The sequence below is a fragment of the Mugil cephalus genome, chromosome 1, assembly GCF_022458985.1.
Source record: "Mugil cephalus isolate CIBA_MC_2020 chromosome 1, CIBA_Mcephalus_1.1, whole genome shotgun sequence".
NCBI classification, from domain to species: domain Eukaryota; kingdom Metazoa; phylum Chordata; class Actinopteri; order Mugiliformes; family Mugilidae; genus Mugil; species Mugil cephalus.
In genome coordinates this window covers 51340459-51360653 of record NC_061770.1, presented here as the reverse complement: position 1 = coordinate 51360653, position 20195 = coordinate 51340459, and the positions used below count along the sequence as shown (strand labels likewise).

Here is a 20195-nt window from a genome sequence, read left to right as displayed (position 1 = left end):
GTTATGATTCTCCTTTAATGGGATGTTGCTAATTTCACTTCTGCTTAAAAATAGCATGCTAACTGTTTATTAACACCTTGACAGCAGGGTCTGAGATGATGACAATTAAAAGAATGTTATTTTAAAATAATTATCAATTACGCACGTACAGAAATCATTAAAAGGGGAAACAACATGCTAATCTGCCATGCAAACACTGAGGCTAACAGAGCAGAACTGTATATGGCACAAACAGTGTTATGTTTAAGTTGCTTAAAAAGGAATAAAATGGATATATTACATGAAATAACATTTGTGAAGTGCTTGGCTAGCTCTTGTTAGCTTAGTATATTTGTTCAAGCTCACTGATAACGATAGGAAGGCTAGCACGGTAACCTTAAATAGCAAAAACCATAGTTTTGATAAGCTTTGACATTGCCAATACTTTTACTGGTACTTTTATTCCTTTTTTTCAATGTATTTTCACACCACTGTTTCAGCAACATCTGACAGCCTCATCAGCACAGCAGAGATATTTGAATATCTCAGTCTCTTATCCTCTGACACATGCTTTCACATCGAAAATCCCAGGTCGATTCAACTTTGGTGTGCTTTCACATCAGCAAAAGTCCCGTGTCAGACTTCCCGCTGTGAGAGGTGCGTGCCTGTTTTTTCCTCCCTCATATGTCATCACGTAAATTGCAGATAACACTGCAGTTTGTTGATGACCAACTGTATATAAACACAGTCGCCGTTAAACTATGCGCTTCCATTGACGATCATGTAACAACACATTTGATTTGTCTGATTGGAAAAATTGGGAGAAGACAAAAAATCCCAGGTCGGTTGGAGAGTCGTTGACCCGGATCGAAGGGGCTTATTTAAAAATCATTTGTTAGCACATTATAGTAAGCAGGACTGTAATCCGACGTTTAGTAGAACAGAAGGTTTTTAATAGTCAATTTTTCACGAAACAATCGCCCTTGGCCTTAAAAGCTGAATTGGCAAATCCTGTGCACTAGAGTAATTTCTGCTATCGCAGTTATTTTGCAGCTTAAATTCTTGCTTTGCTGATTTAGATGTGTTTTTTTAGCAAAGCTATTAACTGCTAAAAAAAAAAAAGTTTCAGCTCAATCAAGTAGCACAGTCGTAATTATGGCTTGCTTTTATTCTTTTTTACAGCTATATTTCTGTAAGGCTGAACACAATATATGGAGTAACCCTAGTGCATTTCAAGTGTGAATTTGTTGTGCTTGGACACAAAAGTCAAAGATCTTTCCCAGTAATCCTACTGCCAGTTTTGCTGAGTTGCGGTATTTGATCTCTCATCCATGACAAATAACTGGGGTATAAAAGGAAATGTAGCCAGTTTACAAGCAATTATCTTACTCTTTATCTTCTTAATGAATGGATTTAAAGAATGTTAATGGACTCTCTTCCACCAATACCCTGCATCACTGGATCCGCCGTCTCACCAAAATTATTTCCAAATTGTGTTATACTGAACCCCGTCCATCACTCTTTTGAGTCCCTTTCCCAGAGGATCTGAGAAAGCATAGGAGGAAATGCCAGTGCTGGCAGAGGAAATGAGATTCAAGCAAAGGCATTGATAACAAGTGTTTTCTTCTTTCTCCGTCTCCCTCTCTCTGTTCTCCAAACAGGACGTTAAAATCCACACCCATCGTCATGTCCACTGCCACAATTTCTCTCTGACAGCTTCCATCCTCCTCAAAATATCCTCTTCACTTGGTTCCTAGTCTGCCTGGGGGACAAGTGTGCTGTAGTCATTCAGTGCCTTCCTGCTGAAAAGAGGAAATTGCACTAAGCCATGACGTCAGCCTGTCTTGTTAGATAATAACTGTTTAGTGTAAGGTTTCACTTTGCAGCTCCAGGGGGAATATAAAGAAGACTTAAATGCAACAAAAAGCAGTGGTCCTACCGAGTGTGTTGTTTTCTGTGAGTTAAATGCCATTGTCAACACATGTTTCAGTCCATGTAAACCCAATAGGATATGGGTTTTCACTCATCAAAACATCAATCAACCCTGACTTTTTCTGACGTCTATTTTTCTGACCATCTTGTGACCATTCAATGTTCTGCTAGGAAACTCTTGGACCTGGCATCCACCTAAACCAGACCAGACGCCCCCATCCCATAGCAATGACACTCCTTGATGCAGCAGTCATCCCGAGCAGGATGCAGCCTGACACAGACACACACAAAAGTGGTTTTGGAACAACTCAAGAAACGTGGAGAACAGCTCAAGGTGTTGACCTGGCCTCCAACTTCACTAGATCCCAAACTGATCAAGTCTCTGTGGGATGATCCACAGAGGCCATTCCCCTCAACCCATAGGACCCAAAGACCCCCACTAACAACATTCTCTTACCAGACATCACGGGACACCCTCAAAAGGCCCATGTCCATTCTCTGATGAGTCACAACTGATTTGCAGACAGAGGAAAGAACTATTATGAAGGTGGCCATAATGCTACATCTAATTGGGGTATTGAACGTAGCTGGATTTGGCGTCGTTCAACTTTTCAAACACTCTTGAAACTTATCACCTGATGTTTACACCATGTGTAGCAAACATCCCCAGAAATAATGGATTTATTTCAGTCAATGAGAAACCAGCAGGTCTAGTGTTTACGTGGTTATTTTACACGACCCATATTAAACAGATTTTTTACAATCAAGTCCCTCTGTCAGACTTGGTTGGCTGATGCATTTTATTTTGATTTATAAAATTAAATTAAATTTTATTTATATAGCGTCAACAACAATACAAATAGTCTCAAGATGCTTTAAACCCCCCTGAGGAAGCTGAAATTCAACAGTGACTCTTTAACAGGAAGAAACCTAGAGCAGAACCCAACTCATGGGGGAGCCCATCTGCTTGAGGCCTGTCTAGCAGAGATTTATTTCATCTGGTGGCAAAGGAATAACCTAGAACTTCAACTTGGTGAATCTTAATGAACCACAAACAGATCATGAAAGCTTTGTGGCTCAAGAAAATAACTTCAGTGTGAACCAGCCATATAAGGACAAGAGCATGTAATCTTCATTGACAGATCTTCCTGTATCTTTGATCTCTGGCTCATCTCTGTCCAATTCCTTCGTCAAAATGTTTTCATATCATTTAAAATACTCCCTCTTTGGGAGTCTGGGATTACCCACAATGAGGAATAAATGCAGCGACAGAGAATGCCTGCAAAAGTCATGTAGAAAATATAACAAACAATAAAAGGTGATTCGTGTTTTTTTGCTTCCAGCTAAATTTAAAAAAAAGGCTGTAACTGCATCTCCCAAATGTCTTTGTCCCCAAAATCAACTCAGCAAGTCAACAGAACAAAGAGATTGTCTTTGTCTGAGGAAGAAGAAGAAGAACTCCACTAGGGATTCTGGCTGAAAGAAGAACATATCAAAAGACTTCTACAGTAATTACATCCCTTATATTATGGTTCCAGATAGAAAAAAAGATCATAGTAACGGATCAGCTGAATGCATTTTAAAGTTTTTCACAGAACCTTTGTATTATACCAAAAATATATTAGGTTAGAAATACTCACTGCTGTAGAATATACTTTATCTGCACATGTCTGAGCCTGCTTGCTAATTCAAACGTATCTTACACGGATGCCTGATACTAAGATAACAGATCTGTTTGTTTTTGCATGATAGCCATCAAAAAAACAACAAAAAAAAAAACAACAGCCAATCCAAAATGACTACACCTATGTTTATGTGCAATTAACAACAAATCTCTGATGGCTGATAGATGAGTCCACAAAGCATGCAACAGCTTGTTTGCTGCATATTACGCAAAGTCAGCATTCATTTTGCTGTTTTCAATCTATGGTTTTAACCCAACCAAGAGCTTGAGCTTCAACATAGAAAACACTGACTAGTTCTGCTTAAAAAAATCCTCCACTAATACAGAAAAATAACCAGCTAGTCAAGCTATAGATAACATTTCTGTCCAGATTATTCTCTCCATTGAGAACTGATCATGCTCCTGCAAAGATCTGCCAGGCCTGTCACATCATTGAGGTGGTCTTGTTTGGATAGAGATGGTGGATAGTCACACGTGTGAGTGCCGTGGTATTTGTTTCAATTAGTTTACAACTAAATGGCTAAGATTGGTGGAAGACCACCCAGAAGTAATTTTCTCTGTATGGAAGGAAACACAAGAATGAAATCCCAATGGTGTGTTCCCAGAGTCATATTTCGTCAATAATTAATTCAGACTACACCAAACTAGTACCAAATGGCAATACAGTTCACCCTTGAGTCAAAGTGAATATTTGTACCAAATTTGAAAATGTTTTTTGAAGGCATTCCTGAGATATCATATTAGTATTAAATTCATAATAAATAACAGGCAGATGGATGACCCGGAAACATAATAACCAACAACAAAGGACTTTTGCAGAGAAGAAATCTGTTTCCGTATTTGTTTCTTTTTCATGAAAAAAAGACACCATAAAATGATCAACTAAAACTCAAGGGGATTGAAAGGCTTCCTCAAATGCTTTCTGTTGAACCTCAGTCTAAGCTACAAACACCTGCATCCTCTTCTTTTGTTGTTGAAGCGACAAACATTCCCCAAGTTCAGCTGATATGTAGGCATGAACTGGTAGATTAAAAACCTGCCCATCACTCGAAGGACACTGTGTCACAACCAGAACTAACCTTATTAGATAAGGGCGGTTCTTTTTGACGTTCCTCTGCATGAATTCAGATTGTCCTTTACATTTAAATCTTTCCTTCAAATCTGATTACTTACCTAATATTATCTTACGTCAAAGTGGTTACTGTAGGGTCACTTCTCTGCACAGACCAAATGTACAGAGCAGTCACTGCTGTGCAATTTGTAGAACCTGCTTGCATTATGTAACATAAAGAATCAGTCTGTCTTAAGCATTAGTTTAAAGAAGCTGGAAATAGACCAGTACGGTTTGTTTGACATGAGTCATTAATCAGCAGTGGGCTCGTTTGTTCTCATCTCATTACACAAGGTTTCACATCTTTTTTCACTCACAGCGGTGAAGCCCCCCCCCCCCCCCCCCCCCCCCCCCCCACCCACACCACCCTACCCCACCCCCCTCCCAGAGGACAGAGCAATGCAATGGGGCAGGAATCAGCTTTTTCATGATGTAACCACCATCTGTTGCCGCGGCTGTACGACATACGTTTGCTGTTGTGTAGGCCTACTGTAGCATGACAACATACAGCGATACATCTTGTTTCTGTCAGACACCATTCACTTTACTGAAGTTCATACAAGGCCTTCATTTTTGCCCCCTTTGATCCACTATGCTTTTCCTAGTTTGTTTTATTTATTGCGACAATGATGTAAACCAGAGGCGAGGAGGGGGAGAGATGGGAAAAATCTGAGAGGCAGACAAACAAGCAGCTGATTGTGTATTTTCTGTGTAAAAAGGCATCTAGAAATTGTTAAAAACCCACTTCCAGTGGGAAGAAGATTACACGAAGTGCAACCACAAAAAAGGCAGTTACAACAACCGCAGTGAAACCACTTCCTATTCATCCTCTATTTTTAATAAAGGCATTAGATAGCTAATTTTGCTGAGGTGTAATTATCTCTCACTGACACGAAGTAAAGCAATATGGACTCCGATAATAGCAGAAATGGGTTGAAAATGTAGAGCTGAGGTGAGGAGGTTGGGGTTGATGGTGAGATATGATAAACTTTTACAAGCCTTAAGCATTCCGACTCTCATCTGTCATTACAAAAAACTCAAATAGGCAAAAAAAGGCACTTTGAATAGATTCTGACATATATTTCTTTGACCTGCAATCCAACATATGTGACTGGAATATTTAAGGAGTGGGTGGATCCCATCTTCTATAACCATTTGTCCTCTAGAGGGTCACGGGGGCCTGAAGCTTTTCCCAGCTGATATTTAATAAACTATGAGGGCTTGTTTTGCTCTCTTAAGGTGCACTGGTCTATGACCATGACAAAGGAATTGAAAGCACAGAGATGTCTGGAGGAGATTGGGGTAAGATATGAGAAGTTCTTACATTCTGCAGTGCAGTTTATGCCTCTGCGGGACATGGATGCAGTAACCTACACCTGTGAAGAGCCATTTATCCTTAAACTTCAAACTTTATTTATTGTCATTTTTTGTTTCTACTTTCTGCTTCACTTGCAACAATGGAGACTGAAACGTTCACTTTGTATTTCTGAATCTCCTCGGTTAACCTTTCTTCATTGGGTTCCATCTTATTGATCCAAAACAATCAATTTGAAAATTGTAGAGATGGACAAGCAGATGCAAACACTAAAGCAGAAATACATTTCTACCAAGCGGACAAATCACAGTTCGTGGGGCCTGTGTCAGCATGACACGTACTTCCATTGGGAGTGTACTTATGTTCCCTGGGTCCTATGTTCCGGGTCCCTAACCCTGTCCCTAATCCTAACCCTAACCCTAACCCTTTTTTTAAAAAAAAACATAGGACCCGGGGAACATAGGGATGATCTCCTTCCATTTCTGGGGAGGTGCATGTCAGGCTACAGTGTTAGGGTCTGTGTAGGGTCTGCTCTATCACCTTAGCTACGCCGCCAAATTGACACAGACGCGTAAACTGTGCATTATCATCCTGCTAAAACAGCTGCTCGGTGGTTAGCACTGATGCCTCCCAGCAAGAAGGTCCGGGTTCAGGCGGAGTTTGCATGTTCAAGTGAATGGTTGTTTGTCTGTGTGTTAGGCCTGTGATCGGCTGGTGACCTGTCAAGGGTGTACCCAGGGTGTACCTATTGGGGGATAGGCTCCAGCAACCCCCGTAACCCTAGTTCTCTCTTTTGATTAGACATTCTCTTTTTGATTAAAACAGATAAAAAAAGGTGAGGTGCAGTATTCTGTGACTGGTACAAAGGGCAGGAGTTAGGATACAAATAGGAGCAGAAATGCTACAGAAATATGATAAAAACATGGTGCTGACAGGAGGAGGTAGGGGTATAGTGGGCATAGAGGTACAACTCTTGATTGTTAGTTTTTGATCTTGAAAATGGAAACCACCTGAATTTTTAGAGGTGTAAAACTTGTGTACTATCCCTTTGAAGTAGCTTTGAAGTAGTATTTCAGACACATTTAAAGGTGCCTACAACAAGTTCACATAAATCTGCACAGTTGGTCAAACTTATCCTCAAATTCCCAGAGAAAACATATGAATACACACCATACACAGTCAAAAAATAGAACCCAGAGAAGAAAGAGAGATTAGGGAAAATCTCTTAAATATCATTGAACAATGAGCGAAAATTAAGTCCAATTAAAATCAAAGCTACATGTGACATATATCTATGTAAGAGGCAGATTAGACACACAAATCCCTGCTGTACTCCTGTTGATTTGAATTTATATAAAGGTATTATACAAAAGCAGAATGTCTAGTTTACACCAAGGTTTAATTTGTTTCCTTAAAACTGGCTCATGAGGGAAGGTTCGAACAATAAATAAAATATGGTAGCCATACTGTCTTTGGCTTACTGTAAGTGAGCACAGCAATAGGAGATGACAGTACGTGACCTGCCAGCAGCTGGGAGCAAACAAAGCCATGAAACCAACCAGAGCTAAAGCATCACCTGACAACACAGCAACCGAAGCGTAAATCTGAAGACTGCATATGATCAATTGTGTTTAAATTATGTGGGGTTGGCATGAGAAAAAGAAGCACTGTTTACATGGGCATTAAAAAAAAACCTGTCTGATTAGATTCATGAGTTTATGTGCATCAGAACGTCAATCACTATGGAACTTGCACCAAATCTGACGAAAACAGAAGTTTTCCCCCACCTTTACTGGCAGAACTGAATTTTTCAGACACAAGGGTGCAAATATTCCAACCAGAAAGAAACCACTGGATCAAGAGTTCATGGTTATTAGGCACTAATACTTTTCTTATGAAGAAATGATCAAAGGTTTACACCACCTTGCTCAGACAAAGTTCCTTCTGATCGCACAGCCACAAAAAAGGAGGGTATTTGTGCTTGTTATGGTACCAATTACAATTGATTTATTCCAAGAAGAGGGGCATCCCTGCCCATGCACTGATGTTGCATCCAAAGTCATGGTTTCACTTTGTACTGGCCACTGCTTATTTACGGAGGTGGTCACATTTTATCCTCGATAACAGAAATCAAAAGGTAAAAGGATGCAACACAGAGATGACTGCTCTGACCCTGCCAGCTCTGGATCCAGCCATCCATCTTAGGATGAGAGCCATGTTGGGATGTGGGCATCAGTCGTGGACGGGTGGGGATCCTCTACAGGGAATAGACAGGAAATGTGGAAAATGCCAACCAGGGCTTTCACGATGGAGCCCTGCAGTCTATGACATGAAGCATCCTGTATCCTCAGAACTGACACTGCAAAGTCATAACTGTCATCAGATTTAGTACAGCTTTCAAGTTGAATTTCTTTTCTTCAACTGGTCCCTCAACTCTCAAGGATTAGTGCATGTAATCTTTTTATTTCTCTGAATTCAGCGACTCGTTATCCCGTTCGGCAAGGATAAATCCATGGAAAGTTCCACTCTCAGCTTTGACAAGTTTCCTGCTGCTTGTGTAACAACACTAAGTCACATTAAGACGTGGATTTTAGAGTTAACTTGGAATGATTGAGGCCACAGCATATCTTCTAAAATCGTCTTACAGTGGGATCCAATAATTTGACTGGGGTGTTACGTTGGATTCGGTCTTTTCAAGTGATTTGTTGACAGTAAAATGATGAAATGCCACATGTCTCTGAATTTCTTATCCAAATTGGTTCATACATATTATATAGATTGTTATAATTGTTATGCCACTGTGTTGTTTGGTGGAAACAGAAGACAACAAATGACAATAATTACCAAGTGAACCTCACCAACATTAGATTACAAAGAAAAACCTAGGTAAATATCTAAAACATTAACTAATATGGAATAAATGAATGCATTTTTATGATGACATTTTAATGTTTTAAACGGTTTAATTAAATGAGGAAATTTGGGAAAATTCACAATATCAACATGATTATTATTATTATTATTATTATAACACTGTTGTAACTTCCTACATGGCGGCTAGAGGCTAGCAGTCATTACTGTGGTGCAAAACAACAAAATACTGTTTGAAACAATTCCTCTCCTTCATATGACACTTATAGGTTATTATTCACTGAATTATGTTCGAGTGAATAATTTGCTGGTCACATTTACCCCAAGCCAATATTGACTATTGAATAATTTAAAATGTATCAGAGTTAACAGAGGGAGGTTGGGGTGGATGGTGGGCAGATTGAAGAGGTTCAACGGCATTTGTGTGACTCGTCTTGGAAGAACTTTTGGCATATTTTCAGCAAAGGTTTCATGTGAAGCAGGAAGTCGAAAAAATTCATCCGACTGGCAAAAAAGACACAGCGCCAACTAGTGTTGTGGTGGTGCTTTCACAGAGTGAGACAGACTGACGAGGGCAGTATAAATGGCTCACAGTGGTGTAGGCTATGTCCGTAGGTTATGCTTCGCAGGCATAAACTGTGTGTAAGGCTCACTCAGCATGTTTACAAGCATCCACTTCAATGATATTGTCTAAAGATCAAGATATAATATTGTATTAGTGCTCTCATATTTGATAATGTTCCAGCACATTTTATTACTATGTTTGCATCTTCACGGGCCACAAGCAGCGCCTTCAAATACATATTTGCTATATTTTCCTGCTTTAGCTCGGCTTGGTAACCATCTTCCTTCACATTTAGTCATATTTGTATGACATCACTGATCAATTAAAAAAATTCCCAGTCAGTGGCTTTGTGTAATCAGCTGCAGGTGAAGGGTTTTCCTCTGGATTACCCCTCCCCTGGCAAGGTTTCTGACGTGACTGTCAGGCTTTAAGGGAGTGCCAGAGACAGGATGACATGTGTGGCGAGGTGCACAGCGATCCTCCAGCTTCAGAGGTCAGTAAATCAGCCAGGCGCTGGCATTTGAGGTCGACAAGCGGACGATTCATCAAGTCTGAACTCTGACATACACACAGAGGTACCATGGCCAAACCCATTGAGATATAAACATGTTGACCGACAAGAAGACTGAGGAGCCACTCAGAGATGTCTCAGAAAATATCTAGAAGGTAGGCATAAAATCATCTCTAATGGCTGGATTTCTGACTCACTTGCAATATATAAACAAAGATAGAGGAGGAAAAAAAGAAGGAAAAAGTATCGTCCATGTTTCCAGTGTTTTCTTTCCAGCTCCTCCTTCCTTCAGATTTACAGACGAAATGCTGATGGTTAAGCAGTGGGAATCCTGTGGTTTTCCTGTCATAATTCACCAAAGGATCTTCATAGGACAGCGTTAAGCTGCTAACACACATGCACGCACCTCGACCAACGTTGGTTTATTGCCGTTTATAACTGTGTAACTGTGTCATTAAAAATCACGCATAAGCCAGATGTTATGTATGGTTTCTGGAGTGATTAGCGTTTCTTTATATTCAACCACTTCCCCATCTCTGCACGCTGCCAACTTTCTGTTTTTAGAGACTTTTATTTCTAATTTTAGCAAATTTATCTCAGGAGGCTACGCAATCTGTCGACTTATTCCTCAGTATGTGCTATCTAGGATATTGATCAATAGTCATCAATAGTTTGAGCACAAAATTAAACTAACAAATCCCTTTAGGTCCTTTGCATATTTAGAGTGAAACTGACAGGAAACTGTGCAGAAACTTGTCAGGCGATAAAAACAGAGAGAAAGAGACAGCTGTGTTTCAACCCAGTTTTACTAAAACAGGAGGAAGTAGAGCAGTATTTTCAACACTGTGCCTCTCTAATGTGTTTTCAATACAGTATAACAATGGAGCCAGTGGAGACAGAAGAATCATCTGAAATCTGAAAGTTTGGCTTCGAACTTACTAGATCATTTCATTGTTGGTTTTGTCTCATTAATGAGATTTGACAAGACAAAACGTTGTCTTGCTTATTTAGGATGCAAAGTACTTTAATTCACTCATATATCCCTATTCTACAGCAATGAAGCTGACAAAAATAATATCATCATCTGTAAAAAATCAGGTGCTGAAAACAATTTGAGACGCCAAAACACTTAATCTTCGGTCTGGCGGGCTGCCACATGGAGAGCAGTACGGCTACTGTGAGTCTTAAGAAAAAAATCAATCAGCCATCACCTTCTGCTAGCTGGAGAAATAATAATACAAAAGAAGCTCAGGTGAAGAGTTTTAGCTGTCACATGTGCGACGCAAACACCAGAAAAAGTAAAGACAACTAGGTTTAGATTTGCAAACACTACAAATTCTGCTAGGAAACATAAAAAGGTCTATTATTTGCGTCTTTAAAGTTTTTTGTTTTTGTGCAGTGGTCTTCCAAGCTGATCATCCAATCAGAGAAATCTCTGTGACTCACTTAGTCCAACTAGTGCGAAGTTACGAAAGTGCAACTCCTGCACCAGCCAATTGTCTGTTTAAGACTTTATAAAGATACTGTAGAAGGAAGTGAAACACAGTAACACCTAAACAACAGTTTCTGCCACCATTATCGTTGCAAAACAATTAACTCCTAGAAAATTTCTAACTTCCCCTCAACTTTGAAATGTTTACTGTAAAAGCAAAATGCAGAAAAAAGACAAACTACTCAGTGAGAGCCAGTGCCAACATTATGAGCAGGATGATTAGTCAAGACTGAACCTGCAGCTGGAAGTGCCCGGCCTTACGTAACTCCAAGGAAGGCTGATGAGAGATTACAAACTGTTTATAAGGACACCCTGAAGGCATTGGCACTCACTCGTAAACCACTGCTGCAGCGACAAACACACATATATTCAGAAAAAGCTTGAGGGCATCAACTGATTCAGTCAGCTGTATGGAATTATAGCAAACTGGGTGATTTCCAACAATGTAGCCAGATACAGCACATATTTGCACTAAAAATAGAGGGAAAATGGAAGCAGGAAAAAAATTATCAGGAGAACAGTGCTGAGTACTAGAGTCAGTAGGAAAATGAAGCAACAGCAGGTACATTAAAAGCTGTATTTTCTCTCATATGACTGTTTATGCATATGACAAGTTATAAAGGTCTAAAGATTGATTTCTTGCATGTGTGATAAATTGTATGTAATAAATCATAATCAAAAATAATCATAGCTCGATATACACTAGGGCTGCATGATTCTAGAAAAAATGTGAATCATGATTTTTTTGCTTAGAATTGAGATCACGATTCTTTGGCACGATTTTTATTTTTTTTTTTACAAAATGTTTAATGCACTGATGAACTTAAACAAAACAAAACAAAAACATTCAAATGGTCATTCAAGTTGCCTTGCGGTGCTGCAACGAGGGCAGAACACACTTTGCAATGCACCTCAGACTTTTTGTCATCCTCTGGCTTAAATCCAAAAAACCAACCGCCAAATGTGAAACTTTTTTGGGCACAAGTTTGGTTCAGGTCTATGGGTGACTCTCGCCACTACCACCCTGGGTTTCTTCGCCATCCATTTAATTCTCTTTACCGCTGACTTTTCTCTGCTTCTCTCATTCACTGTTTCGACATACTCAACTGCAGGCAGGCTTGCGCCACTGATGGAATCACGTATTGTAAAGGCGTTTAGGTCGAGGGAGGAGTTAGCGGCAGTGCTGCCTATAGGAGCACTTGAAAAAATCTAGGAAGAAGCGGCTATCATGGATATCAATGGCAGCAGTTTGTGATGCCGCTCATGATGTAAAATGCTTAAGAATCGTCGTGTTTCGAAATTAAATTTTGTGTCACTGTCAATATCTTTCACAGAGATCCTACTCTTAAACAGCGGGGGTTTTCAATGACAACATTTTGTTCTAATTCAACATAATGGCGCCTAGGTGACGTGGATGACTACGGCACTTTTGCGTCCAGTTCATCCAACTGTTTTATTGGCTTGGCAGATCTTTGATGGAATATAATCAGATCCCAATGGAAAGACTTCAAACCAACTAAAAACAAGGCATGGAAGTTGTTCTGGCTTCGTTGTCATCATGTCATTGGAACGAGCTGAAACCTGATTTGTGGCACGTAACTTTGTTATGCAGAAATATCTTCATATTGGCAGCTTGTGTTACATATGACTTAGCCACATTAGCTTGTAGCCAAATGAGTGTATTTATACCTGGAAGACATTCAGGAGCAGTTCAACTACCCTATAAAACCTCTCCAACAAGAGGTACAACTGACGGGAAAAGCATGCACTACATGGTAGTAGTACCATAAGTCTCTCATCGAGCAGAAATGGGCTTTGAGAACATTTGGATCCAATTATGAACTTGCCCACTGGAGCTTCTTGAAGAAATATGGTCTGTTCTGGTTTCATTTGGGTTAGTTAAACAGAAAATTTAATTAAATAACTAGATGAGGATCATGACAACATAACAAACAACAATAACCTGAAGACATTAAAAGATGCTTCCATGACACAGAAAAACAGAAAAACCAATGCAGTTTCTACTGTTAGTGTCAACTTTTCTTATTAGTGCTTGATATCAGTGAGCATCCAGAGTACTAATGTTTGTGTTTGACCGGACAAAAAAGTGCAACAGTGGATGCCTAATTGTAGTGATGAGATTTACTTGTGTATCTTGCTTTCGGATATTTGTTATCTGCTGATATCAACCACGTTATTACTACCTAAATTTTTGATTTTAATATATATATTTCATGTAAGATTCCTATATTTTCTTCTTCTGTGACACAGTCTTGACTAGGAAAAATAGCAAATATAGGGAGATCACCAGGTGCACTGCTGCTAGAAAACTTAATAAATGTGTATTAATCTGCAGCTGGAAATAGTCCCTAAGATCTGCATTGCTTTAGGAATGTAGACTTTTTGAAAAAATTTAAAGACCTGTTGCTAGGTCTTCATGGGAAAAAAATAAAAAATACCCTTGAGTTGGATGACGTCAGGATTTGTTGACAATATGAAAAATGTGAAATAAAACAAACTTTATAAAACTGAATCAATCATAAATGTTTAAATACAGTATTAATTTTAAAAATTGTCATGACCTTCCTAAACTGTTTAAATTATTAAGAGATATTAAAGTTTTGAGTCTTACCTTAGAGCGACCAAGTTTCATCATGTTTCAAGATCTGTGGTAGCCCTGGTTGACTTTGGCTCTCAGAGCTTGTGTTGCGATCCAAACTATGAACTGGGTGTATTTTTCTATCTAAGACAGAAACCTGAGAAGAACAGGAGGAGAGACACCGGAGAGGAGGCGGTGGAGATGTTGTGGTGGGATCTGAAACTAATCCATGCAGAGAGAGAACGGGGTCAAAAATGAACACGCCATCTCCGAACCCGTCACACCCTCCTCAGCTTTCATTGCTGATGGAACTCCCTCTCCATCCTTCTCTAAATCTTTGAGAGTTGTTTTCCACTCATGACATGTGGTGTACATTAGCGAGGAGAAGAAATCAGCAGTGGCCACGTTTACATGGACAGTATTCGTTCATTCTGATCAGAGAATCCAACTTAACCATTTACATGGACTATACATAAAATATTCTAATACCTGTATGTGTTAATGCCTCAATCTACCAGAAATATAACCAAAGAATGTCCACATGAATTTCAGCCACGTTTATCTTTTATAATACCTTATTCTTTCTGTCATTCCTGAAAACCCGTCATCCTCCAACCAGAGAGAAACGATCAGATCAAGTGTTTACATTGTTTTTAGGCACTTACATTTTCCTACTGAACAGATCATCAAAGATTTACACCACCCCTTCCAAGTGAGCCAATCTGTTGAGATTGAAGTAGTATTATATGGTATTATATAATTATTATTTTTTTTTCAGACTTTTAGCTGAAAAATAGTGTCCTTGTAATGTAACCACAGACGACAACACACAAACACAGCCTGCAGAGTCTCAGATTAATTGTCATGTTTCCTACATACAGTACATTTGAGCAGATACAGGCCTCATGTCATAAAACAAAGTTGAGAAGGAAGTCTGCGCAACGCTCCGTCCTAGTCAAAGAATCAAATCCGGAGCCTCTTTTAAACTGATAAAAGAAGCCTTTTATTGAGTTGCAACGGAGCATTTGTGTTGTTAACCCATTTTAAGCAGCTTTTAACGTTGTCGGATGCAAATAAAGCTAATAGGAGACGATAACTTGTCTTAGTAAATACAATCACGGCTGCTGTGAGGATAAAATGAACTTCTTAGCCACTTGAACTTAAAAAAAAAAAAAAAAAAAAGCCAGGATAAAATTAAAGTGTGTGAAATGGTTGTCAAACTGAGACTTCAAACTGAGACTTCATGTATGTTTTCAGTAAGAACAGGAAGCAGCAGGGTGACATCAGATTAACATCAGATTCACCCTCTCTTATCTATTCTGTCATTTTCTGAACATTTATCTAGTTACAAGAAACTAGTAAAGACTGGATGATCAAATACCGACGGCTGGGTTTTAATATTTGTGTCTGCAACAGATGACAGTTGCTCACAGGTGTAGCTACTGTTACTTAGCCATCAGCATTTGATTGGCATTTGATGGAACAGATACCTAACCCATGTGGTGTTTAGGCAAGGAGATAACTTTGGAGTTTGCTTTGGATTGCTTCTCCACCAAAAATGAAGTCGCTGATACATAAAAATCAAATCAAACCAAAACCATAAAGAATGAACTGATACCTTATCGTGGGTGTGCTATAACTGACTTCAAATTAAAAACAATCCCTCTGCACAATCAAGCAACAATATAAGTTACTGCTTCTGGTGAAGAGCTCAAAATGTCCCCACATACTTTAATGGGACAGGGCCTCTTCAGGGAACCAGTAAATCATAAAGCTGGACTCACAAATCAAAAAGACAAGCACGAAATATGATTGAGCTGTACAAGCTGTACGAAACCAGGATTGTGAGGCAGCGGTGGAGCGAGGGGGGGACAGATGTGGCAACGGCATAGAGAGGGGGAGAGGGCTAGAGAGAGGGGAAAGAGATGACAGATGCAGAAATAATAGCTTGACAGAAAAGTGATGCAGCTGTCTGGAAATGTCGGAGAGTAAGGGAAAGGGAAGATGGAGTGCTAAGTGCGAGCTATTAAGTTTAAGATTTAGCTGGACTCACTTCTGACATCCGTGGCCAAGTGATGCTCCAAGGCAAATGGCAGAGGCTCTTTATGTTCGTTAAAGAAAGAAATGACCACACCGTTGCCAAATTAGGGCATCTTAAACTTGCTTGTGTGTCCAAAAGCACTTTGGCAATACAGCAGATAACATAAAAAAAAATCAAGTGATCTTCTATAATTTAATCATAAATTCCTTCTCCAGTCATTGACCTTGATAAATTGCTCGCTTTGAACGCGGTGCCCTTTCCTGCCAAACACAAACACCCACATCACCCTGTACACTTTAGAGCAGCCTGGTTTTACAATCAATAATCAGCTCATAAAACGTGTTGCACCTCTACTACATTGCATCTTATCCCAGACAAAGGTCAGTTACAATTGGAAGGCAGGCGCCCGTTTAAACATCTACCACATACAGCGCAGCATTAACCATTCGTCATTTTTATCCATTACCTCTCCCATGTATCATGTATCACCTTCTGTCACACCAAACCAACTTCAGAGAAGCGACTTTGGCGTCACCTCATGCCTGCTGAGACAAAAAGTTGCACTTTAACTCACTGGTGATTACATACACCAATCAGCCACAACATTAAAACCACTGTCAGGAGACATAAATAGCAACAAATTGACAATTCAGTGTTCTAACAGGAAACATTTGGACCTGGCACGATGTTACTTAGACATGTACCACACATCTAGACCAGACCAGGCACTCCCACACCATAACAATGACACTCCCTGATGGCAGCAGACATCCCCAGCAGGATGCAGCCTGACAGGCACACACACAAAAATGCCTTAGGAACAACTAAAAACACAACATGAAGAATAGCACAAGGTGTTGACCTGGCCTCCAAATTCACTAGATCTCAAACTGATCAAGTATCTGTCAGATGATCCACAGAGGCCCCTCCCCTCAACCCTTAACATCCTGTTGTCCACAGGACATCCCCAGAAGGCACGTGTCCATTCCCTGATGAGTCACAACTGAGTCACAAAAACTAAAACAACAAGCTGAAACACTAAAACCTGGAATTGAACCACTAAAATACACTTCATTCACTTTATTAGGTACACCTTGCTAGTAAAAGGTTGGACCCCCTTTGCCTTCAGAAATGCCTTAATTCTTCGTGGCAACTTTCAACAGGGTGTTGGCAACATTCCTCAGAGATTTTGGTCCATATTGACATGATAGCATCATGCTGCAGATTTGTTGGCTGAACATCTATGATGCCAATCTACCGTTCCACCACATCCCAAAGGAGCTCTATTGGATTGATATCTGGTGACTGTGGAGGCCATTGGAGTACAGTGAACTCATTGTCATGATCAAGAAACCAGTTTGAGATGATGTGAGCTTTAAACCATGCTCAATTTGCACTCAGTGGCCCAAGGTGTGCCAGGAAAATATCCCCCACACCATTACACCACCACCACCAGCCTGAACCGTTGATACAAGGCAGGATGGATCCATGCTTTCATGTTGTTTACGCCAAATTCTGATCCTGCCATCTGAATGTCACAGCTGAAATCAAGACATGTCAGACCAGGCAGAGTTTCTCTGTAAACCCTAGAGATGGTTGTGCATGAAAACCCCAGTAGATTGGCAGTTTCTGAAAAACTCAGACCAGTCCATCTGGCACCAACAACCATACCACGTTCAAAGTCACTTAAATCCCCTTTCTTCCCCATTCTGATGCTCGGTCTGAACTTCAACAAGTTGACTTGATCACCTCTACATGACTAAATGCATTGAATTGTAGCCATGTGATTGACTAATTAGCTATTTCTGTTAAGAAGTAATTGAACAGGTGTACCTAATAAAGTGGCCAGTGAGTGTATATCAGTGCAGATTTAAAGTGATTCTATAAGCTGGTGGTGAAGGTTAAATTAACACACTGCTTTGTTGTTAATGATATTATTTAGCTATTTTTCTTGATACAATGATTTGCTGTTGCACTGCAGGCAAAAGAAAAGAATGTATAACTAGCAACATAAATACAATGCAAGGCTTTCTTTATTTCAATCGCATAGCTGTAACTGTTACAGTGAAAATGTTTTTCTTGTACAGCCAAGAAAAATGGGGAAGAATTACAAGCTAGTCTTTTTATTAATAAGCAGAAGTGGCTAATTTTACCCTTGTCTGCAAACACAACACTTCCCAGCTACTTTTTCCAGCTTCGCATGCATCTCTGGTTGTCTTATTTCTGAGATTGGGAAAAACTGATTCAGCATGTTTTTTCTTTGGATTTCTTCCATTCAGATGATTGATTTTATTTATTTATTTATTTTATTTATTTTTTTAATTTGTCTAACCACAAATATGAAACCAACAGAGGGGGAGTCTGGATTACTTTACTGTCTTTTCAAGCCAAGAAAGAAGTGATTTTAATTTCACAGGAATGATTTGGGTGTGACTGCAGAGAATTGGGGTGGGGAATATATAGGGCATTTGGGAATACTGGGAAAAAAGTTCAGCTGAGTTTAATGACATAAACGTGGAGTAAAAACATGGATGATAAACAAAGTACCGCGTTCAGAACGTGGCTGGTAAAAATGCTGAAACACATCATAAATTTTATTCTTTGACATCATCTAAGGACTTTTTTCTCCTTTAACAGTTTGTATTCTTCTAAGTTGTAGCTTTTACTTCATCCCTGGGTGACATGATTCACTTTATGTTGGAAAATTGAACACCAAATTACAGAAAGAGAAGAAGAAGCAGGCAAGCACATGTAAGAATAAGACATAGAGGTCCGTGTTACCCACCACGTAGAAGAAATGCATGTCTGCTCGCACAGGTTGGTCTCACATGTGCACAGCTGGGAGTGTTGATGTCCGTCCAGCATTAGTCTGGCTCAGGCACAGGTACTCCAGCTCGTCAGGATGTTTAAGAAAGAAATCTCCTCCTCCTCTTCCTCCAACTCCTGCCGCTGCAGCTGCCTCTGCTGTCTTCTAAAGTTGCTGCTGCTGCTTTCTCTCTTCCCTCCTGCACTTGACTGTTACTCCTCCCCCCTCCTTCTTTTCCTCCCCACATGACTTCAGTCCCATCGCCCCTCCCTTTTTTCTGTTTTGGTTCTACTTCCTCTAATTTGTTTTACACCTATCCTCTGTTATTTTGTTTTCTTCTCCTCTCTTTTAAACAGAAGTTTATCATTTTTCTTCTCTGTTTTGCTTTCTTAAACTGCTCCCTTCCTTCTCTTCTTGTTTTCTAAATATTTAAATTGCGTGACAGCCTAAAACCTCTGTCTGTTTCGCTGTGTTAATTGCAGGTTGCTGTCTAGGGTTAGGGTTAGGCACTTTAGGGTTAGGTAAGTGTAAGGTAAAGTGCTACAGAACGTATTATGTCATTGCGGCACCCTCACAAACTTGAGTTTGCGTGTGTGCCATAGATAACATGGCGTGCTCTCGGCTGTCACAGACAGGAAGGATGGTGTTTGGTAGTTTGCCCCCGACAAGAGAACTTTACCCCATGTGCCTGTGCTCTAAAATATATCTTTGTCAGGACCAGTCTGAGTTTTGGACCTTGGGGACTCGTGGTATTTATAAGAAAGTGCGGCCCTTTAAAAGTGAGAGACCTTTAAACGGACATTTGACCAATCTCACTTCAGAGGACATTCCATTTACTTCCATTCATTTTCTGTAGTCTTGTTCTAATCTTTAATGCAGGCTTTATATTAAAAATGTTGTAATTTAATTCATGCTGATTTAATTTTTGCCTACCAGATTCATGTCCTCACAAGAGTAATATACACCGATTAGCCACAACATTATGACCTAATATTGTGTAGGTCTCCCTTGTGCCTCTAAAACAGTTGTGACTCATCAGAGAATGGACATGAGCCTTCTGAGGGTGTTCTGTGGTGTCTGGTTAAATGCTTCACTTGGCTGACCAGCTAGTTGCTGATTTTGTCTAGAAGCTATGTGCTGCTGGGTGGCAGGGAGGTTTGAGGCTCTGGATCATGTAGATCTAGATTCCTTCTTCTTAAAGCTCTACCTTTGGTCTCTTCCAGTTTGAGAGAAATGCGTGGCTATCCAGGGGTTAAGGCTCTGAATTTTAGATTCTGATTGATCTTGAT

General features: G+C 39.8%; 1 protein-coding gene across 1 annotated transcript in view; it reads right to left on the bottom strand.

Annotated features, from left to right (window-relative positions):
* arhgap36 (Rho GTPase activating protein 36) overlaps positions 1-19101 on the bottom strand; it is a 68725-nt gene extending 49624 nt beyond the window's left edge. The window contains exon 1 of the mRNA XM_047599794.1: positions 18886-19101. Coding sequence (XP_047455750.1) covers positions 18886-18903 — 18 coding nt within the window. The 5' untranslated portion in view covers positions 18904-19101. The remainder of the gene's footprint in view (positions 1-18885) is intronic.
* Between the last annotated feature and the right edge of the window lie 1094 nt (positions 19102-20195).